Raw genomic sequence first — 24,470 nt, forward strand, 5'->3', positions numbered from 1 at the left:
TTTTTGTGACGCACCAGTGCTGTAAAAAATGCACCTTATTCAGTCATATTTACAAAGTGACGCATCTAGGTAGATGCGTCACTTTGTAAGCCCCTGCGCCACATTATACCTATGTCAGGTGTAATGTATGCAAAAGGGACGTATTGACGCAAGAAAGGGTCGTAGAGGTGACGCAGTGAATAAACTGGATTTTCCCCATGCTACGCTCCCCGGTGCACGTACCGGGCGCCTCCCCGCGCGAATCGAATTATTATTTTTTTTTTTTTGCCCCGCGGGGCCTTTTTATAGCCCCCACATCAAACCTAGGGGATCCGGGGGGGGGGTCTACTCTGCCCCCTTATGGTCATTCCCCCCCTTTTTTTTGCCACCTCTTGTGTCTCGATCCTACCGAGACACAAGATGGCGGCCGCTCCGGACTGTTTTGAATGTTTACAGACACACGAGAGCCAATCAGCTTTCCTTGCGCGTGTTGCGCCCGCTGCGCTCCCCGGGGCGCGCCTATAGATATATATATTTTTTTGAACCTAAATTACTCAAAATCCACTGGAGCACATATCTTGAGACATAGCAAAGGCACATCGGGCTACCAGTCCCTACAATTTTGCCAAGTTTGGTGGAAATCCATTCAGCCGTTCGGGCTAAAAGTGAGTTTGACCGCCCTATGGAAATTAACATGGAGAAAACACGTTTTGGGACCCCCCTTTTATCTCGGCCCCCGCTTGACGAATCCCCCCCACATTTTCAGGGAAGGAGCGGGCCACCTACTTTGAGAAATTCGCGAAGATTCGTCCACCGGCGCCAAAGTTATTCCCAATAGAATGTTGCAGATTTCCTATGGAAAGTAGATCCTAACTAGAACTACCTACTGGCGACCGCCAGTAGGTAATTAATATATATATATATATATATATATATATATATATATATATATACACACACACACACACACACACATCTGCATATCTATATAAATCCAAATCTAAATGCATGCATACATATACATGTTATGTGCATGAAAGTTTGAAAAACACTAAAAAAAGCAAAGCTAAAAAGCCACATGATTACAAACAGAATTGCTTTAACTTAAACAAGGGCGAGACCTATTGCATTTTCAATGCTTGTCTGAATGGTTTATGATCCTAAATAAGGTCAAAAGTGCACATTGATGTATAGTGATATGATTGTTAAAGTGGGAGATGCTGGGATTTCAGCCCATGATTCCTGGGCCATCAATTGGCAATTAAAACACTGAACCACATTATCTTCACCGGACTTTATTTCTACTATAGTATAGTGCTTTGTATTCTTCTAGATGAAAATAAGTACTTAACTTGCAAAATTATTCAATCTGGCATATTATTTAGTGTGTGCGGGGGGGGGATTAGTCCGAAGTAACACATGAAAGTGCTTCTTACAAGTACAAAGAGTGTTTTGTTCTTCAGATGCCGGACTATAAATGGATTTACAGGGCAGCACACACTGGAGAAAGGGAGCCTACATAGGAGAGTTACCTCCCCAGCCAAGCCGCCGAATGCCAGAAAAGGCACAGCACCACAGTGATGCTTCTAGAGGAACGACCGCGAGTGATGGCTTCTGCCTTAGGAGGTCTCTGGCCAAGATCAGCATGCATCTCCTCTCCTCTTCTGTTCTGTTCCTTTTTTTATTTTTTCCTTCTAGGAGCTTTCTGGCTCAACTAGCATACACAGATTTCCTCTCCCAGACTTCTCCTTGTAACGTAAAATATTTCTTTTCTGATTTCTTGAAGATTCTGCCTGGAAAGGATTATGTTCTTTAACCAGTAAGCTTCTGTTCTTGGCATGTAGGGCTGTAGTTTAATATGCTTTGCATACTCCTACCATCTAGTGTTGGGTTCAGATGTTTGCAAGTTGTTTTTCTTCAAAGAAGTCTTTCCATTCACAAGGTAAGGCGACTCCTTCTTTCGGTGATAGTGCGTATGGGCATCAACCCCATTGTTAGATTGTTTTCCCTTAAGAGGGTGAGAATGGAGTAAGAGTATGGTAAAGAGATGTCCATGTGTATATAATGTAAATAAGGAGAACTGCAACAACTACAGGTGACCCAGGAGGTCACATTTGAATCTATAGCTCTACATGCCAAGCACAGATGCTTACTGAGTAAGTAATAATCTATTTAAGGCATGTGTGCGGTAGATACACATGCTTTGCATAGACGATATAGCAGTATTCTCCCAAAGCGGTGGCTAACCAGTAGATGTTGCAGTTGACTGAAACAAGCTTTTAGCACTGCTTATCCCTACATTGGCTAGTTGTTGTGCCAACACATTCACACAAAAGTGTTTGGTAGATTTGTGTGGTGTAGACCATGTTGCTGCTTTACATATGTCAGCTATAGGAATGTTACCTAAAAAGGTCATAAAAGCCCCGATTTTGTGAGTGGAATGCACTCTAGGGGATATAGATAAAGTTCTTTTTGCTTTTGCATAGCAAGTTTGAACGCATTTAACAATCCATCTTGAAATGCCAGATTTAGAGATAGGATTGCTTTTATGAGGTGGTGCAAATGCAACAAACAGTTGCTTTGTTTTACAAAAAATCTTTTGACCTTTTGATAGATTACAGTAACGCTCTCCTGACATCAAGTTTGTGAAGAGCTCGTTCTGCTACAGAATCAGGTTGAGGGAAGACTACAGGTAACTCAACTGAGTGTTTAAGATGAAAAGTAGAAACCAATTTAGGGCAGAATTTTGGGTTAGCGCGAAGAAGGGATAGAGTTTGCTACATAACAAGCTCTGGTAGTGGGCTTTCTTGCTTATTTTAGGTCCTGGTAGCAGAGGGTAGGTTAGCTGGCGACGTGCTACATGCACATTATACATGAGGAACTCCTCGTGTTGAAACCTACCGGGCACTGTGATGACTGGTTAGTTTACAACTTAGGGTAGTTCCAGTACTACCAGGTATCTGACTAGTGAGTCGTATGGTAGTGAGTGTGTCGCCACATACCATCTGATTTGTTAGTTGTAGATACTTTAAATTCGTTTTTTTTGGTCCTGCCGAATCGACCGCACATTAGTTATATGGCAAGAAACATGTTGACCTTTCACCTATAGGAGCGCCATAACTATAGACCTAATCCTCAGCTGAGTGCCTTATATCACTTCTTTTACTTAGGGTAGGAGGCCTCTTGATTAAAGTTAATGTCGTTGGTACTCCCAACCCTATTTTAGATTCAGAACAAATACACATACATCTACACAAAACTAGTCCCTCACCCCACATCACCTTACGGCTGTTGGTAAAAGATCTCTGTTAAAGTGCCCCTACTATAGGAAGCCCGTCTGGTATTGTACCGCCGACCAGACAAGGAGCAGCCTGATGATTAAGCATGACACCCTACCAGGTGTGTGAGGGCATTATAATCCAACAATATGGCTTCCCAACTTTGAACTACTCTGGTCAGGTTGGTTTGTATTCCCAGTATCGGACTCTCTCTACAAAGAAACCGCATTAATCTTTTTTCTAGACTTCTACTAGGCCATTCATGCTGGACCTTCCCAAAAGCTTATTTTAGGATAGTCATACAGTTTGGGGGCAATATAAGTATCCAAACTCTAGGACTTCAGGAGACAAATTGCTAAGTTGAGCTCCATGGGGTTTGGGTGTCTGATTACTCCAAGCTACTGAGTGGAAAGGCTGGAATGGAGGTGTAGCTTTTGACGTGGAACTTCTTAGAGTTCCAGAAGTGTGGAGAACCATAGTTGACGGGCTCATGTGGGAGCTACTAAATCAAGTGTGAGTGATGTTTGCTTGAGCGGTCGAACTAGAAACGAAAGGAGTGGGAGAGGCGGAGGAGCATAGGCAAATATCTTTGACTAATTGATCCATAGGGCACTGCCTTTGGATCGAGGGAGTGGGAACGTGGAGGCGAAGTTTGGGCATTTTGCTTTGTCCACTGGGGCAAACCGATCTATTTGTGGAAATCACCATTTTTGAAAGTATGAAAAAAGATGTAGTTCCAACTCGTGTATTTGCGGTCTCCTTCTGCTGAGGAGAACAGCAAATTGATTGTTGACTCCTGGAAGGTGTTCTGCCAGAAGATGAATTTTGTGATGAATTGTCCAGCTCCAGATGGTCTGAGAGAGGTGTGACAGCTGGAGAATGTGTCTCCCCCAACCCCTTGTTTTTGTATATAGTACATGGCTGTCATGTTGTCCGTTTGGACTAGGACAATCATGTCTATGAGATGACTGGAAAGGTTTGAGTGCTAGAAATACTTCTAGAATCTCTAGATAGTTAATGTGGGGAGATTGGTGCTTCTTGTCCCAGAGACCCTGAATTGTGTAATTGTGGAGCTGGGCACCCCAACCAGCAAGAGAGGAGTCTGCTGTTAGCACGACCTGTGGAACTGGGTTGATGAAAGGCTGCCCCTTTTGACTAGCTTTGTCTGTTGGTGGCAGTAGTAGGTGGTGGCAGCTCCTAAGATTCCGCTTAAGCGCTGTGGGGCAGACTGCGAGGCACTTTGGGTGTAATGATTAATATTAATGTGTACTCTTCTGCTCTTACCTCATCGCTACTTGCTCGACCCTATTGTATTAATTGTGCTTTTAAATCAACTTTTTTTACCACTTTTAAATCGCTGCTTCTTCACTAATTTGCAATCTCCTCTCTTACCTGTTGCGAGGTGTGCTCCCCCTGCCTCGGTCCATCGCGGCTGTATTGCCGTTTGTGTGGAGGGCAGGTCGCCATCTTGGGTAAGTCCCCAAGCCCGGCAGGACCATGGGCTGCGATCTAGCTGGAGGAGGGGCTAGGCTATATATTGCTCATGTTCTTCCGGACGTGCAGCGGGCGCACCGCTGGTGCGCCGAAGGAGAGCCTAAGGCAAGCCCGTCTGCGCCCCGGATGCGACCAGCGCCAGCCATGCTGGCCAAACCCTGCCAGATCAGCCAAATCACAATAAAATCTACTCGCGTAAGGACTTATTATTACTGAAGGGCCCATGTTGCATGGGGGGCGGCCAATGGGGGGTTCTTGATAACCTTTTTTTTTTAAACCTTTATTGTTCAAAAAAGGCAAAACAAATACGGACCTACAACCATCCGGCAGGCCTCGAAAACATTGATGCAGAGTTGCAAATAGACGGGTCTCAGCAGTATCACATCACAAGGTAGCAGACAGTCCAAATTACACTGAACCTAAGGGAACTGCCGGGAAACAGGAGGTATGAAGGTTAATTTTAAAAGTGTTTTACTCAATAATATGCTATAAAAAATAGTAAGTAAGAAGAATCAGGGACCAAGTAACCATCAAGTAACGGGAGCGGGCAACACCATCAGCAGTGAATAAGCAGGCAAAAACATAGGCAATGTAGCGGCACGAAGCAATCCATAAGGACAAGTAACCATTAATCATATCACATGCCAATCGTCACCCCCCCTCCACCCATCCACCCCACCGATCCAAAGAAAAAAAGAAAAGTGAAAGCATGAGCATAGGAGAAGAAAAAAATAAATAAATAAGGCCCATAGAACCAAAGACCAACGAAAGCTCCCCCCCATCCCCCCACCCTACACGCATGCAGAGGCTACGGCCTACCCCCCTCCTTGCAGTGTGCCTGTCGCCCAAAAAAGAGTACCCGAAATACAGCTAGAAAGAAAGGAGGAAAAGAAAAAAAGAAAATCACGAATGAACCGAGGAGGGCCAATTCTATATGCTCCCGGCCGACCCAGCCCCACAGACTTCCTCCACCCCAAGTATCACCAGTACAACAGCAAGCAGCAAATACAACTACAGATGGGGAGAATCATATCGTATTGTGCATCCGAGTCATACAGTTGATATACGTAGCAGTCCCATCCTAATCCCCGCCAGTCCGTGAATCAATACAACGGAGGAAACCGCCTAGCTCTGGCCCGATCTCGGATGCCCCCCTGGACACACCCCTCGAGGAAAGCCTAACAAAGAGACAAAATGGTCGCAAGGAGGAAGGGGGAGACTCGTGAACACAAAATGGACGGTGCCATTCACGAAACAATCCGTTGACCTCAATAAAAGGAGCCTTCGGGGTATCCTGATGGCACAAGCTCCACAATGGAAAGAACGGAGGCCACAAAGAAGGAGCCTTCGGGGGGCCCAGAAGTCGCTTAGCCGGCACCCGTGTCAATAGTGATGGTAGCGAAAACAAAGAGTCAGTCCCCAGAGGGGGAAACAAAGTATCACAGGTAGAGCTGGCGGACGGCCGTCCGCAGGCGCCGATACAGTCAACACTGGTCTCTCCATCGCTGGGAGCACTTGAAAACACTGTAGCCCCTTCATGCACCAACAAAGGAAAATGCGAGCGGTGCTGGGAACAGACCCTCCGCTCCCGCCCCAGAGCAGACGCAGTTACATCGAGCTTCTCACATAGCATAAGGGAGCCATTTCTCAAAGCCGATCGCAGATCACAAAGGGCAGCCAGGATAGCCCCATAAGACAATGCAGGCTGCGGTTCCCCCGTCTCCAAATCACGAGAGGGTACATGCATTCCGGCCCCCAGCCCGGATAGGGTACTACAGTCCAAGGGCGAGGGTGGGCGATCTTCCCCATACTGCGAGTCAGCAGACACATCCATTCTGCAGATAATCCGATGCAAAAGCCGGGGCGGATGCAGCATGAATAAGTTACAATCCCGGCCTCTGATGCTGCCAAGGCCAGCTGCAATCGTGCGTCCTCAACAAGGAGCCGCCTCGGCTCAGATGGATAGGCAAGGCAAAGGAGCAATCCGGCGATTTCAGGCAGGCACAGTAATGGAGTCTAAGCAGCACGCCCCCAGCACCGAACAAAGGAGCCGCTCGTACAGTACATCTTTTCCTTACAAGCGCGCTACAGTCTCAGTGCGCGGCAATCCACGGCAGATAGTGTAGTCCGGTCTGCGTCCCGTTCAAAAGGCAACACTCCCTAGGCTCCAGGTAGCACGCAGGCAGTCCGGCCGCCACCACTCCATCGAGGTCCGGCGGTGAGCGGCGGTTCACGCAGGGGTCTAAGGCAGCAGGACGGTTTCGTAGTTATCTTCGAGCTCCGGACGAGCAGGGATCCCGGAGGAACACGGGCAAAGTCAGCACAACTTCCCGATCTGACCACCGCTAAAATATGTCAGGATGCTAGGCAGGATAGCAATGCGGGGCTCAAGGGCTGGCAGAGCCGGGAGCCTACACGTCTGCTCCGGTCGCCATCTTGGCTCCTCCCCACCTTGATAACCTTTCTAAGTCCTGCCCGGTCTGTAGATTTCGCTTTCATACCCAACTGCCCAAGCCGTGTCCCCCAGAGCCAGGCGAAGCTAGGATTCAGGCAGCTCTTATTAACGCCCGCTCAATGGTCAAACATGCGTCTGACATTTTTGAGCTATCTGATTCTAAGCTAGATGCTCTCTTCATTACGGACACCTGGCTCGATGAGTCCAGCACTCCGGTGGTGGAACTCTCTATTCCTCTTGACTTTGAAATAGGCAGGGGTGACCGGAGCGATACGGGGGGGGGGCGGGGGGGGGGGGGGTTGGGTGGCTGTGGTGTTTAGAGACTCCTGGTCTTTCACTGGTAAAGTAATTGGGGATTCACTTTTATCCTCTCCCCGCATTTCAGCCGGGGGGGGAACGGGACTCTGGTATATCTCCCGCCAGGTCCACCTGGAGCCTTTTTACGGGCTTTTGATATTACTGTTCCTCGCGCTCTCCGCTACCCTAAATTTCTCCTGGTCGGGGATTTTAATATCCATCTGGACAACCCGGCGGCTTCTGAAGTCAGGATCCTCCGGGATTCGCTTGGCCTTGCCCATCTGACACAACACGTGACACAACCTTCCCATGAGGGCGGCCACCTCATTGATCTGGTTTGCGCCAACTTCCCTGTCCACGCTAATGATCCTTAGCCAGTTACATGGTCTGACCATCACCTGATTAGGTTTTCTTGGTCGGCTGGCAGGACCTCCAGAAGTCTCTTTTTACCTCACAAGCCTCTAGCCAGGAAGATTAACCTCCTGTCTCGCTCTACGGCCTTACAACACTCCCGCCCCTCTCCGGCTACGGATCTTGAGGGGGCGGTGGCCAATTTTGATCAATGGATCAGCCAGGGGGTCTGCGCCAGCTCCATAGATAATAATGGTCGTAACCGTCGCTCCCCCCCTCGCAGCCATGGTACTCCACTAAGCTCAGGGACTTGAAACTGGAGTGCAAGAAGCTGGAACACTGCTGGCGCCTGGACTACTGCCCGTCCGCTAAAAAGACCGTACATTTAGCACAGAGGGAGTACTACATGGCTATTAGGCAAGCTAAAAGTGACTACTTTGCTGAAAGAATTGCGCATGCCAGGAACAATGGAAAATAGATCTTTGCTATTGTTCAGTTTTTTATCACCTTGTGCTGAACAAAGACCACTACCTGTGTCACATCAATGGTGTGAGGATCTCTCCTGCTTTTTTGTGGATAAGATACAAACATCCAGGATAGTGTTGGTTCCCATCTCAGCCAGGAGGAGATCTCTTTCCTGTGGCCCCCCCACATTCCATGCGATGTTTCCGCTAGGCTTACTTCATTTCTGCCCGTTGGCAAGACCGACATTTTGGCCATTCTTGGCGCTCTCAAGTCCGGCTCGCCTTCGGACCCTTGTCCGGCCCGAGTTATAGCGGGCGTAGCCAAAGAGGTTTGTCCAGTGGTAGTACATATGGTTAATCTGTCTCTTCAGACGGCAGTAGTCCCGCTCAGATGGAAACACGCAAAATTGCTCCCTCTATTGAAGAAACCCTCACTGGACCCTCTAGTACTTGCCAACTACCGACCTATTTCGCTGCTACCTGCCCTGGCCAAAATCTGTGAGAAGGCTGCCTTTCGGCAGCTGCAGACGTTTGTGGAGACTTCCAGCGCTTTGCATCCTGCTCAGTCCGGATTTCAGTCTGCCTATAGCACTGAGACTGGTGGAAATGTCGGAGGCTATCAGGGAGTGTCTGGACGGGGGCGGCAGAGCGGCCCTGATTTTGCTTGACCTCTCTGCCGCCTTCGATACGGTGCCCCGCCAGCTGCTCTTGGCAGGCTATCGGCGATTGGGATTTCGGGTCTGGCCTGGGAATGGACTCGCTCGCAGCAGGTTTGCATGGGCCCGTGTGCTTCCTCGGTCAGGAACCTGGCTACCTTAAGTCCCCTGTTTTTTAACATTTATCTTACACCGCTGGTCCACCTGGCTGAGTCGCTGGGAGCAAAAGTGATAGCGTATGCTGATGATACGCAGCTGCTATTCACTTGGAGCGGCTCAGATCTGTCCACTGATGCTGCCCAGAAGTGTCTCAAATGCAATGAGGACAAATCTGAGGTACTCCTGTATGGTCAGTTTCCTCCGGATTTTAGACATCATCTATGGCCTGACTTCCCCAGCCCTCGCTCGGTGGAAGGACCTGCCAAAAATCTGGGGATTTGGTTCAGTGAGGATTTACGGTTTGCGGACCATGTTAAAAAACTGACCGGAGTTTGCTTCGGCACCCTCAAGGAACTCAGAAAAATCTTTCCTCTGCTTCCGCGGGCGGCCAAGGAGACGATTACCCGCGCCTTGATTCTATCGAGGCTGGACTATGCCAATGCTCTTTTTATAGTTGTGATTCAATCACTGGATTAAACCATATAGGTCAGATTAGAGGTATTTTTGTATTAATGCTCTTTTTATAGGTCTGCCCAGCTATCTTCTGCGGAAACTATAAATCATTCAGAATGCCGCAGCAAGACTCCTTTTTAACGCTCCTAGGAGAGCCAGCGCCCATCATTACCTACGTGAACTGCACTCGCTGCCGGTCGTCCAACGGGTGCAGTTTAAAGCAATTACCTTGGCACACCGGGCTCTTCATGGCTCAGGTCCTTCCTATCTCAGGAAGAGGTTCGCCTTTTATATGCCGAACCGTCCTCTGCGATCTGCTTCAGCCCGCCGGATGATTGTCCAGCGCGTTTGTAGAGTTCGCTTGGGTGGCTAGTCGCTTTCGGTTAAAGCCGCTGTTGCCTGGAACTTGCTTCGCCCTGAGCTTCAACTTACCCAAGAGTTTCAACTCTTTAAAAAGCATTTGAAAACGCATCTGTTTAGTCAGGCCATCTAACGTGTTTCTTGCTTCTGACCCCAGCTAACTTCCATGCCAGGACACTTGAGAGTATCGGTGCACGTTATAAATGTGCTATAACATAACATTTACCATATTAAAGTATTCTGACGGAATGTATAGGTTTAACACTCAGATCCAAAATGGGTCTCAAGGAGCCGTCCTTTTTGGGGATTAGAAACCAGCGAGAGTACACCCCTGTACCTTGGTACTTTAATGGAACTGGTCCTATGGCTCCTTTTTGTGAGAGAGATTGCACTTCCTGTTTGAATAACTAAGTGGTGTGATGACAGTTTGTGAGTGCGAGTTTGATGTTTGGAGGATTGGTGGTAAGCTCCAGGCACTAACCATGTTGGATAAGATCGATTACCCATTATTGGGATGTTATGAACTGCCAAATGGGGAGAAATTGTTGAAGCCTTCCCCCGACAGGTGTTAAATAATCGGGGGAAATGTTGGCAACTCACTGTTTGTTGGGAGATGGGGAGTTACGTGCTGTGGCACCTCTAGCCCTACCTTTGGAATTGTTTCCTCTATAGAAACCTCTAAATGGAGAGGAATGAGTGTTGCCTTTATACAAGGAAACATTTGGGTCTGAAGATGTGGGTTTGGACCCTGCTCTGTAAAAGGAGCGGCGAAAGGAGCCTCTATTTAATGGAGACATGGGCGCTCCGATGGACTTTGCTATGTCAGTGTCCTTTTTCATTTTTTCTAAAGCCGGATTGACTTCAGGACCAAACAGGTGTTTTTTGTCAAAAGGGGTGTAAGACATACTTGCCTTCTGAGTGGAATGCTGGTATTTATCTCTCTAGCAACGGTGTCAGCGCCATCTAGAGCATATCTAATAGATAAGATAGAAATTAGTTTGCGTTCTTGAACTAAACTCTTGTACTTTGCTTTTGTGTTCATCTAGGAGAGGTTGGAGCAGATACTTCATCTCATCCCAGTGTGCCCTGTCGTACCTAGCAAGTAGGCCCTGTGTGTTTGCGATGCACCACTGGTTAGTGGCTTGAGCAGCCACTCGCTTCCCAGAGGCATCTATGAGCTTAGATTTCTTGTCTGGGGGAGTTGCATCACCAGATGTTTGTGAATTGGCCCTTTTGTGAGCATTGGACACTACTAGGGAATTGAGAGGTAATTGTCCTCTGATGAATACAGGGTCAGATGGAGAAGGTTTATATTGTTTTATCGGCTCTGGTAGTTAAAATACGAGCTCGCACAGGGTCTTTGAAGATGTCATCTGCATGCCTCATCATACCTTTTAACATAGGGAGTGTTTGACTTGACCTGTGTGTGGACCGAAGGGTTTCAAATAAAAAGTCTTCTTCTAAGGACTCTTTATGTAAGGCCACCCCATGATACTCTCCTGCTCTAGCAATAGGTTCTTGATAAGCCATGTTATCATCTGGTGGTGATGGTTTTGCAGGGTAAAGGCCTGGGTCAGTATCCCCTGGTGTAATCATTCCATGGGTCTACAGGCAAATTAGAGTCTTCTTCATCAGTATCATACCCTTGAGGCTGTGTATGTGGAGATCCCTGAGGTGGTATGTGTAAGGAATCTGGTAACTCTGTAGAAGGTGGAGGGGATTGAGGGGCAGGATAAGCAGGCTAGCAGCCATGTCCATTTTTCTTTTCAGAGGAATTTTATCTGCAGGGTCGTCTGAAGGAAGATTGTGTTTGACTGGTGTCTTGGCAGAAATAGGTCCTGTATTAGAATGGATATAAAGCTTCTTCTGTTTAGGATCCAATTTAGCCTTGAGAACGTCTAAAATTGGTTCGGGAGGCTCAATAGTTTTGCTTTTGTGAGCAGAAGGTTTCAGCTTCGAAACATGTTTTGGTTTCAGAGCAGAGTGTTTTGGCTCCAAACCAGATCGGTCCTTGGAACCGAAGGATTTCGGATCTGAAGATGATTTCGGCCGTTTTGATCCAGAGCCGGAAGTCTTGACTGTTTGTTTCGGTGCGAGCCGTTAGAATCATTGTCTCAGTGCCGACCTTGGCCCGGAGGCAGAGGTGGTGCCGTAGCCTTATGTTTTTTGTAAAAAGCTTTGGGTGGCAAAGGGTGTTGGGTACTCACGGCACCCTGTCCCGGAGTCACGTCTTCGGAGTCCAAGTCTATCTCAAGTTCGGAATCCGACTCTGGAACAGAGATGGCCTCCTCTTCTGCCACCAATACTTCGACTTCTCCATGCTCGGATTCTTCGCCTTAGATATCCAGAGTGTGTTGAATGCTTTGGTGTTGCATTTCTCGTCATCGAGCCAGACTATCACGTAGAGTTTTCTTAGACCGCTATGACTTACAGTCGTCACAGTCTTCTTCCTTGTGCTCCGGTGAGAGGCACAAGTTAAAAAGTTGATGTAGGTCAGTGTGAGGGTACTTGGCGCGGCACAGAGGACAGAATTGGAGTGGAGTTTGTTCCATCAGAAGAAGGGTAGACCGATATAGGCTAGGCCAGAGGGCCTACCCAGTTATGTCAGCTGAAAGATAAGAGTGTTTCAGGATCGCTTCGATAACGAACAGGGAAACGTGTTTGCGAACAATACCATAGAGGGTAGAGTGGATTGCGCACAGAGGGGAACCCGAAGAACAGTTTTGAACCGGAGCGCAGCATTACACATCCAAACCAGATGACAGAAAAAAAATCAAATAATCCAACAATGGAGTTGATGCCCATGCGCACTATTACCGAAAGGAGGAGTCACCTTACCTTATAACTGGAGAGACTTCTTCGAAGAAAAACAACTTGCAAACATCTGCACCCAACATTAGATGGCAGGAGTATGCAAAGCATGTGTATCTTCAGCACAAATGCCTCAAACATATTTCCCTACTGAGATCATGAGGAAAAAGGAATTTGTTTCCTATGACTTTCAATCTTTTCTTTTTGGTTGCTGCTCTCCCAATTCTGACTAGCTTGTGGTTTACCCTAGTAGGCTTGCACCAAACGTCATGAGTCTCTGAATAAGAGTAGGGCATAAATGCCAGCCCTGGAATGAAGACTTGTGCAGTGGTAATTGCATTCCACATTCTGACATTTCATCAACATCTCATTAAATGTACTAAGCTAAGTGTTCAGGAAAAATGTGATACATCTGGAAATCAGTGCAGCATATACAGACTATGCATGTTATTCTAAGTTTTCAAATGGAATACTCTGCACAGCAGGAATTTACTGTACCCGGTACACACCCCACAACAGAATAAAACGGTAGTCATCAGGTGCAGTAAATAATTCCTCCTATCCACCGAGTTTTATACTACTGGTAGTCAGTGGCATAGTCACAGCTCTCAGCAGGAATAAGGTCAAGGTTTCCTGCAGTGCTTTCTTCTTACTTCCGTTGGGCGGTGCTGGATGACCTCTCATTACAAGTTATTATCAATTCACGCATCAAAGCCCAAAGAGACAGTTGAAATCATGGTGGAACCAGGAAAAGCATTGCATTCAACCCTCGAAGTCCATCTGCTCTCCTCTGTAGCTTGCGCTGGAGTGCTTTCAGCCACTAGGGTTCAGCAGACGAACTGTCACAGCAATCATCCCGGCTCTTCTCTGAAGCTTTGAACGGACCACTGTCCCCGGTAATGATTGCATACCATTATCAGAGAAAGCTCCATTCCTTCGCTTCTTGCTATCTCTGTACTCATCCCCTCTGAGTATGAGCTACGCTCTCATCGACAACCTGGCTCGGGAAAAGAAGTCAACTTAAAAAATGTAAAGAAGGGCCCCGCCTTATGCGCATCTTACAAATTTTTGGCGAGACGTCGGGCCTCTATATCAATCAGCGCAAATCTACCCTTTGGGTGCTGGGGGATGTCCCAGCAGTCGGAGACTGGGCGTCGGCCCTTCAGACCGCAGTGGGAGGCATTAAATACCTTGGGGTGTTCCTGTCAGATCTCTGCTGTATCCTAGGAGCGCAATGTGGTGCCAGTTTGGGAACGAACACGGGCAGATATTAAAGTATGGTCCCGCATGCCACTGACAATCTACGGTAGGTCGGCCATCTTTAAAATGGTGGCTCTGCCTAGACTACTTTATCAGTTGCAAAACCATCCCTATTCTATCTCACCCTCCTGGTTTAGGCAAGTGGACTCGATTCTGGGACAATTCCTATGGGTGGGTGGTTCGGTCCGGGTGGCGCTACGCACATGCTTTCGATCGACGTACGGTGGGGGTCTGGAGACTACCGATGATCGCTCATATTACCAAGCCTCGCATCTCCTCGTATTGATTGAATGGTGGTCAGGTGAGACCCCGGCCTACGCGCTGGAGCGGTCCCTTATGGAGCCACACACACACTCCACACGTTGCTGTACGCGACGCAGAGGCGCAGGGCACTGCCGTCAGAGACACAGGTGGTATTTGATGTTTGGAGGCAAGCCCTGCGGCGAATGGGGTGGTGGCAGACCCTGACTGAAGAAACTCCTCTCTGGCGAAATGGCAGTTTCCCTGACTTGGTGGCCCTTCTGGGCTTTGCGGGGTGGGGCGATATCGGAATGTCTAAACTGGGAGATGTCATGGCGGGGACGTCGTTCAAGTCGTTAGAAGACTTGAGTGCAGAATACCATATGCACCGCACTCAGTTCTTCTTCCGTTATTTACAATTCCGACATGCCATTGCCCCATATCTGGAGGGATTGACATCTCTTCTTGAATTTAGTCCGCTGGAGGCTCTGGTCTTTATGGGAGACATCGAGACCAAGAAAATATCACGCATATATCAATCCCCGATTATACATTGCTCTTCCGACTTGCAGAAACTGAAGGGGACCTGGCAGGATGATGTAGGAGCCTTAGAAGAGGAGGACTGGATTGAGGTTCTGGCAGGCCCCAGAGGAGCGGCCATTTCTGTCCGCCTTAGGTTGATCCAATTCAAATACCTACACAGGGTATATTTCACCCGGCGGAGGCTATGGCAGGCGGGCCTCACTGTACTAGGTCTGGATGTGAGGAGGGCACTTTCACACGGTGTGGAGTTGTGGCCACTTACACAGGTTCTGGAATGGAGTTTGGAATGGATTGGATGAGGTCCTTGGATGGGTGCTCCCCCGCACGCCTCGCCTAGGACTAGTTGCATGTGTTGGATGGAGTGGGGGGGAACCTCTACAAGAGGCATTTATTGTTACTGGGACTCACAGTTGCCAAAAGAGATATAGCGCAGGCGTGGAAGGACCCGAGGGCTCCGACATTGGTGGCGTGGAAGAGGGGGCTAGATTTTTGTATGGGGATGGAGAAGCCCATATTTCTTGCCCGGGGCTGCCCTCGGAAACATTATGAGATCTGGAAACAATGGGCTGATTTCAGGGGCATTTGGCTCGAGCCTCCACCAGAACAGGACCCGATACTAGATGCCTGAGCATGCTGTGCCGATGGATGTGTGTACACAAATTGCTGACATTGTTTTGAAACCGTGCGGGGGGGGGGGGATCCGAGAGGGTTGGGGGTGGCGGGGGGTGGGGGGGCGGAGGGAGGGTTGTTAATTGCATTCATTTTATGGTTTTTGATGTAAAAGACATGATGGATTGCAATGCGTTATGTGTATCTACTTGATTGGCAGTTGCCTCTGGGGAACAGAGCTCTGCGATTTCTATGTGATCTAGCAATAAAATCTGTTTTCAAAAAATGTAAACAAGAGCAGCCATCTTGGATATCCATGTCTCTCCACCATACTACATACCTTTTATGGCTAAACTTTAACAGAGGTAAATTTAATAGAAGCGAACAGCAGGCTCACAATTACAATTCTCAAATGGAGCTGAGAAACGGTAGGGAAGCTGAATATATATATATATCAGGTATTATGAATGAGAATTTTCAGCAGTCTGCAACCCGCGCGTAAATGGGTAACTGGAGAAAAGCACAATATCTAACATTTATTTAAGGCAAAATGAAATTGAACTTTATGAATACCAAGTGAAAACATCACAAGAACTATACATTTTTAATAATGATGCAAATGAGACATGTTTAGGCTAAATCGTGTTTTATTGCAGAATGTAATGGATCTTTAAAATGGAGACCTGCAATTGACAACTTTGCGGAACAGTTTCAGGCTTAAAACTAAGAAAGAGGAAGGTATAAAACAAAGAGGACATCGGGTCATGTACAGTTGTAAATGCTTTACTCTAGTTTACAGTTCCACCAGTTTGAAGAGCTTGAAACAAATTAAATAGGGCACCACATTTTGGAGGACGAGACTTCCCAAGTCCAAAGCTTCAGGTAAAGTTTTAGGCAGAGGTGTTTATTTGGTTAAAAAGTTTATCCTTGATAACCTGTGACATCAGTCCATGAATAGCTTCAATTGTTGTCTTACAGCTGAAAAGAAAAAAAAATTAGTCACACTGGAGTATTTCAAACAAAAGTGTAGTTTACAAACAGAAGATACATTAAGTTAATCTTGGACTGTGTTTCTACAGAACGCAACTATTTCTATTTTGTGTTTGTAGATTATAATATATTGCAGTGCATAAAGGGATGAGCCATCTTAAGGTACTGAAGTCTAACTAGCACAATAAATGTCAAGCGAGATCCATTAACACTCACCAAAAAACAACTAGGTACATGTCAAACTAAAGAGGTGGATTCATCAACATTTAATAGAGGTAGCCATAATGCAGATGCTGACGTGTCACTAACTAGTGGTAAAATTAAGAGCTTCTGGTGAGTCTTTACCAATACATTTAGACCTTGTAAAACATGGGCTGAGTCAGGAAACCGCTAGCGAACGTCTTACTAATTTAGGTCGACCCTTAACCAGAGGAGGATAGTGTGGAACATGACAGTGCTGATTCTAGTGCATATTCTCTGAATCCAAAGCAATAGTTTTGTCAGCCGTGGAAGCATAAAGCTGCAGAAAACAAATACACTTAAAGCTTTTCAGGCTGGTCTTACAAGCATATCTATACCACTGAGGTCTTGCAGTGTCTCATCTTGACCATTTTTCACAAGGGATAGGACGACATGAATAAATAAATGTTGTGTTCTATTGAGGCCAAACATTAGCTATGCGGGAGCACCTTTGGCTAGCAAAGCCCTTCTAGAACAACATATACACTCAAATAGGGTTCTAAATGTTCTGCCTGTGGAAGTGCACTGCGGAGGGAAAAGGGAAACGGCATGACTGTGCAGCTAGCACTAGCACAAAAGAACATCTAATTTTCACATCAGCCATGGTTCCACTCTTCAGCACTCCTTGTCGATTAACCCCTTCACTGCGCGGCTATTTCGCCGCAGTGCTAAGGGGGTGGGGGGCCGCGCGGCGGTCCGGTGCTCGTGACGGAACCGCTCCGTCACGGCACGCGGGTGAGCTGTGCTTGTGACGGAACGGTTCCGTCACGGCCCCGCCCGCTCAATAGAACGCGCCACGCAGGCGCGGCGAGCGGGCCGTGACGGAACCGTTCCGTCACCAGCACAGCCCACCCGAGGCTCGTGACGGAACGGTTCCGTCACGAGCATGGGAGGGGTTAAACAACTTGTAGAAGTGCTTTCCGCTGGAATCAAACCCTCATTTTTAACTTCCTGCAGAACTTGAAAGGCCAGTTCTACTTCAGAGACATCTCATATATTCATGTGCCTGAAAGTCGGGCACCTGCCAACAAACATTTGCAATATCACTTTTTTAAGCTTTTGAGTAATGAAATGGGGTTGTCATGCTTTACTATGACACAGAACAAGTCCCACAGGGTCAGTGGGTGCTTTTCCTGTGTTTGTGCATCTTCAAGTTCTTGTACTTAATGGCCTTAACGTGGGTAAACAGAATGATAAGGCTACATTGAAATCAAGAGGAAACCTGTGATGTAGAGTTAGAAATCTAAAAAGGAAACAGAGGTGACCTTACAGTTATAACTATCACTTGTAGGCTGATGTCCAGTCCTGGACGCCCCATCTACAATATTGGGTCCAGTTCTAAATACCACTGGAAAACTGTATCCATGCCTGGAGGCTGCGTTGGTCATATAGTCCAGAAGTCACAAGAGGAGTGTTAGGTTTAGTTCTAGAGGCATCCCCTGGCATGGTGTAGTTCATGGGGGAGGCATGGTTGGTGCAGGAGCATGGGAGGAGTTGGGGTTTATCTTAATGCTCACATTACAAAAAACAGTTTCTCGGGGGAGGGTGGGTAATAACATGCAATAGGGATAGATCAGTTATTCATCACACAGATTGTTACATACCACACAATAGCACATTTATAGTACACATATATACAATTATAGACACACTGATTTGGGCAGAATCACACAGATTTTTGGTTAAGTGGAAAAGCGAACAGTAAATGGATACAAACGACTAAGCCACTAAACCACTAAACCAAATCTTTGTCTTTGGTGATTTTAGAAACCCATCAACATCAAAACCACTTTTCCACTGATTTACGAGTACTTCATCTACGCCTTGGAAAACATTATGTAGTGTGACCCAACCTCCAAATCAGCAGTGAAGCATGCTACATATAAAATCGTGTTTATTGCAGCAGGAGCATCATGAAAATGCTGCACACTGAACAGTACTGTGCAAATTTGGATTTTGACGTGAGGGGCCGAAGTCATGATGGAACCACACTACAGAAACCAGGATGTCATGAGGAGCATGGCTGGAAATATTTTGTAAACAGGGACAGTACAGTTATAGTTATAGTTTAATATCACACATATTTACACACATACACCAACAACAACAACCTGTTCCATGTGCAACACCGCTTGTCTGAGATGCTTCTGCTACAATAAGAAATGTGCCCTATAGAGCACTCCATTGCTTATTGGATGAAGGTTTAAGATATGTTAAATTATTTTAACATAATAAATGACAGATCTGTCTGCAGAGCTGACAGGGGAGGAGCTCTCTCTGTAGTGCTGACAGGGAAAATTCAGTTTTGTAGGCAGTCTAGCTACTGCAGCATAGAACGTTGTAATGCAGCCTATGGAAGACACTCTTGATCGAGGTGTGGCCAATATTGCGCAGGAGTACTGGTTTAATGTAGAGTAAAGGCTTGTATCTCTAACCACAGAACAATGTAATCTCAGAACATGAAGCCTTTACCTTCCACCAGGACAGTTCTTTGGTGGAGAACGGTGGACCAATGCTATATAATTAATCTTTAGGTGACATGATGCACAGAGGATGTCTCGTATAATTGGACAGAGATGAATTGCAGAAACGACTATAATGTGCTGGGTGAAGTAAAGACCTACAGCGACACACAGTCTCCAAATTCCACGCCATTTCCATGGAAGAAATGCCTCAGGAATACACATATGGAGGTATCATGGTGCTCCTGCTGCAAGTTTGGACTCCATCGTCTCTGAAGGGGCAAAACATCAGTCTTTGGGAACTGGTTACCACTGCTTCCTCTGAACAGCAAGAAGCAGAGTAAACAACGCACGATAATAAAGTCATCTTATCAACACCCAGTGAACAAAGATGAAAGTAGGTCTGAGAGCAAGTGCTCGTCAAGGTCTAGTCAAGTGTTGTAATCACCAAAGACGGAAAAAATAGTCATCATCATCTTTCACTTCCTTCATACTTATTCCCCTGACTCTTCCTTGGGACAGCTATAAATAAGTGAAAGAAGTGTTGAACTAGCTGGGGGCCTTTTATGCACCCCTTGGCGAGATTGAGGGTGTATGTGCATAAGCAGTAGACTACTACAACAACATTCAAGCCAGCCAAGGGAGTTTGAAGAAGTGACAAAGAAGCAATAATGGCATGGGTCACCCAAGAGTGTGTGCACTGGGCTGAAAGGGCAGCTGTGCAAGGACAGACATGGTGAACTAGGACGGGCCCATGAGTGGAGAAGCAGCATTCTCACCAAGATGGCACTGAGAAAGATTGCCCATGAGGAACAGAGCGCACAGATCAGGCACACTATAACAAGCTTCCATACCGTTCTCACTGAGAGGCAAACACCACAGAAGAGGGGGGAGCTATATAAATGAATTCTGTACTTCGATTAAATGGCATGCGGGCAGAATTGGTAGCAGTGAACCCTGAAGGCGACACAGGCGTGCATTAAAAAAAAAAGAAAATTAGCAGAGATATCTGGCCCTTTTGCCAGCCACAGTTGTTGAAAACCAACTAAAGTCACCATGAGATAGTGTATAAGAGAAATCAGTAGCGGGGTTGAATAAGGGTAACAAATGCGCATGAATTAATAAAAAAAATAAAAGAATGATTGGAATATACAGCCAGAGGCAATATTCTACATCGAGAAGTGAAAGTCTGTGGAGACAGCATTGGCATAGCCAATAGGTCTCGCCGTTGGGACCTTATAAGTGTTTAGTTATGCAGCACATTATAAACAGGCTAAGCGCCATGGTTGGGACAAAGAGATGCTAGCCATTATTATGAGGAAGGGTGAGGAGGAAATAAACAAGCATTCACACTATTTGTGCCCTTACCCAACACAGAGAAAGCCAGGAGACGCTGCATGTGTTTGGCGAGTAAGCAATAAAGTTAGGGTACAGCAGCACGGCTATTGTTTCCATATACTAGAGGGAGGGTGGGAGGGCTAAAACGGAAAATAAGGCAACTCCTAAAGCAGCGTGTGCGCACATTCCCACGAAGTTTATTGTGAATTAATTAAAAACGTCCCTGTAAAGCTTCAATTGAGATTAACCACTAGTATAAAGAGAACCAGCGCACCCTTCACTCCTTCCTCTTAACTTCCTAAAACAACAAGGGGTGCTGCACTGAAAAGGTGGAGCACCATTGCGAAAGATGAAGCTTGGGGGCTGTGCGCCTTGGCTGCAGCGCTTCATGAAACATGAATTTATTAAGCGCTTTATCGACATGCACAATGAAAGTGAACGTGAGCTGGGTGGAAAATGAATGATCGCCGAGAGGCTCAATCCTAAGTTTCTCCATGTTTGGTGCATACAAGGGACTTTTACGGCTCTCTGATCTAAGCATTCCCTGCTTTCAATGTAGCATTCTACGTGGAAGTTCCAATCTAGACTGAGGGCAGTGCAGCGCTTCACTTTTCAGAGATGGTGTTCATAGGTACAATGTATTATTTATGGCGCTCACTAGACATCTTCAGAAGTCACAACAACGGAATGATCTAACTATGTTGTATTGCCTAAATGAGTTTGTTTACCCGGAAAACGTTTATATGCGTATTTCTCATTAGAATACGTCAGCGCTGTTCATTTCCACAAGTTTGCTCCTACGGCCGTATACGTTTGCTAGAAGAATTTTGTTATAAGTTTTATTTGCATAGCGCTTTGTCGCCGAGAGATGTGTTTTGGTAGCGCTATATAACAAGAGCCCTGCGCTGTACACATACACCTTCAAAGCCCAAGCCATCGCCCCCGGACTCCTCCCAGAAGCGCACATAATCGTAAACAGCCTTGTTAAAAGCACCTGCTGTGAAAGGAATGCAGCCGCCACTCTGCGCGCGGCTGCTCACTCCCGAGAGCAAAATGCAGTGGGAGTGAACTTTTGGAGAAGAAGTAGAATATGCACCCGCCTTTAGCCATTTGCATGCTTTCATTCTTGAAAGACACACACAAAACCCAATCTAATTTGTGGGAGGAGTCAGACCCACACGGAGAAAGCTGGAGAATCCACAAGAAGCCTTGCAGTGCAGAGCATGCGCGCTGGCTCAGGCTCGACCTAAAAAATAAAAGGATATTAATTAGGTGAAGTGCAAAGTTCTGAGCCATAAAGGTCTAACAACACCTGGCGGAGGTAAAACACTGAAAAACTGCTACAAAAGCTCAAACAAAAGCCAGACAAAAGTCCAAACCTAAGTCTTAACTGTAGGATAGCATCTTGAGTGTACCAGAGACAATGCAAGAGTACGTAGAGGATTTAATTTGTTGGAAAACATTTTCCCATGGATGAGAGAGGCAGGAAGAAAACAGAAGGTACGGTGTGAGACAACACTGGCAGGGCTGTGTGACTTTCATAGGAGATGGAACCTATTAAAAAGATTTGGCCACCAAAAAATTTACTTGAGCGGACAGCTCATTTGTGGGGTCCCAAACAGTTTAGAAAAGGAAAGCCGCTTAAAGAGACCAGTAAAGAACGATCCAAACCTAAACATAGGATCTTCGGAGTGGCATCAAACACAAGAGGAGGGTGTATATGTTTCCGCAAAGCAACAGTGCCCAGAAACTAGGCAGGCGAAGGCATTTTAGACCCCACCACAATGAAACCTGTTAACATTTAGCAATATTGGCAACTATACGCTTTAAGTATTTAAATATTCTTTTGCATTCTGAAGGGTCAGTTTCATTTCTTTTGCAAAGTCGTACATCTAATTTCTCAGATCGTAGGCACACAATAGCTTGTCACACTACAGAGGGATCGATGGTAATGTAAATGTGAATGTGTCATTCCTGGATGAGGACAATAAGCAAGGACGCACTTCTCGCATAGCTGCCAAGGTTTCAGATTGCTGTGTGTGACATTTTCATAATTTCAGTGAAATTATGAGTGACATTTCAACGACTATGAGCGACACTTGTTCGCGAGCAAAATAAAGCAGTGAAGAGGAGGGAAACACATAAATATCAGAAATTACACCCATTTGAGCAACGAGAATGTTGAAGGTAACTGCTTCAAAGCATAAGACATAATTGTTAAACAACTCATTTATTAGACTACAGTCAAAATTTGCAGAAAATAGATAAATTATGAACGCCTTCCAGACTGCTTTATTATAATCAGCTAGTGACTCGTAGAGTCACTCGATTTACGCGGACCACACGAGCTGTAAGCATGGCTGCATTCGAAAGCTGAGCATGGGAGGCACTCTTTTTTGGCCAGTTAGGCTGATAGCATAGTCTCACTGACCTACTTTCAGAAACACTTTCATTTAAGGAAGGCGACGAGCCCGCTGTGTGGTAAAGATTATGCTCAGTTCTGACGGCACACACGCTATGATGTATCTTTGGATTAGGATTTGCCCATTTATTATTCCCCAAAAAATTACTGGCACAGGCCTCAACTTTCACCCACCTCTGCAGTTTAGACCACAGTTGCCAAGTTGACTTTTCCAGCCAAAATTACGTTTTAGCAAAAGCATGTAACATTTTAGAGCCAGTAGTTTCACTTGTAACACTGCAACAATGACGGGCTCAAAACTCTCTCAGAACATAAACTGCTGTTTGTTATGGTTGTACAAGTGACATCCGTTTGAGACTTGAATAACACACTCACCACAATCTCAGAAGGATGCGAGAAAAACCATCCAAGAAAGCATCCATGCAAAACAGAAGCTACTTGTGATAGAAACACAGCGAGGAGACATGAACTGGACGTGACGTTCCATGAGTAATGTACAGAACATTCTGACAAACTTTCACGAGTCCCCCACAGACACGTACATGCACAAAACCTGCCAATTATTGAAAAAGCACATTCAAATACAAAGGCAGACTTATGGCATTTGTTAATGTTTGCATCAATGTTCCTGTCATTTTGTAAATCATGGTTGTCACATATTTTGGCTTGCTTGTGAACAAATGGGTTTAGTCAAATATTCAGCAAGTACTATTTTCGCAGGGTCGAATAAGCGCACACACACTCGGGTGGCTGGTACTTACTTCAACTTTTTTGCAGGCAGTTCAGGTTTACCGCAGGCCTCCTTAGCCCGTGGGCCGGCTGTCCTCAAGTCTGCTGTTCTCCAATCAGTGACCGGTTGTCCTGGGCGGCCACTGAAACTGCTGGTCATGGACTCCATGACGTGAAGCTGAGCTCGTTGATGAATAATTGAATTGACAGTGGGGCAGAACGCAATAGCGGACCAGGCAGGTGCGAGCAGCACGCAGCGCTTCAAGCTCTAAGATTGCGGCGGCAGCAACACACCAGTAGCCAGCTCAAGCCGCTTCCTCTAAAAATAAAAACTCCCCGCGTTTGCAAGCAGGACGTGACATGCCCCACCCCGGCGCCAGACTATTGGATGCATCAGACTGGCCTGGGCATTACCATGACGTCAGGATGTGTGAGAGCCGCCCAGCGGAAAACAAAATGGAACATTGTTGCATTGTACAGCGAGCCTAACAGCAGCCTCAACTCTGCTGCAAGACCCAAGCCTGCAGCGGGAACAGCGCGGGCACGCCAGGTAGGGAGCACTGCCAGCTGCCACACTTTCACTCCATGAGATAGTTTAGGCAGTGCCAGGGAGGCTGAGGCACTATGCAAATGCGTGACAATTCATTTCAGTGCGGTGATGCGGATCACCACACTGTTCAAGTTCAAGTTCGGGCATTTATAAAGCGCACTACTCACCCAGAGGGTCTCAAGGAGCTTGGGGAAGGGGTTCATTATTTGTCGAATAGCCAGGTTTTAAGTTCTTTTCTGAAGGAGATGTGGTTTTGAGTAAGGCGGAGGTGAGTGGGGAGTGAGTTCCAGGTCTTGGCAGCAAGGAAGGAGAAGGATCTACCACCCATGG

The 24,470-nt window shown here is 46.5% G+C and overlaps 1 protein-coding gene across 1 annotated transcript in view; it reads right to left on the reverse strand.

The window, feature by feature from the left end:
* Positions 1–16,038: 16,038 nt before the first annotated feature.
* COPS5 (COP9 signalosome subunit 5) overlaps positions 16,039–24,470 on the reverse strand; it is a 193,408-nt gene continuing 184,976 nt past the window's right edge. Inside the window, exon 8 of the mRNA XM_086965846.1 lies at positions 16,039–16,387. Within this exon, the coding sequence (XP_086821972.1) occupies positions 16,300–16,387 (88 nt within the window). The 3' untranslated portion in view covers positions 16,039–16,299. The remainder of the gene's footprint in view (positions 16,388–24,470) is intronic.

This window comes from Lissotriton vulgaris, chromosome 4_1, assembly GCF_964263255.1.
Source record: "Lissotriton vulgaris chromosome 4_1, aLisVul1.2, whole genome shotgun sequence".
In the NCBI taxonomy this organism is placed as follows: Eukaryota; Metazoa; Chordata; class Amphibia; order Caudata; family Salamandridae; genus Lissotriton; species Lissotriton vulgaris.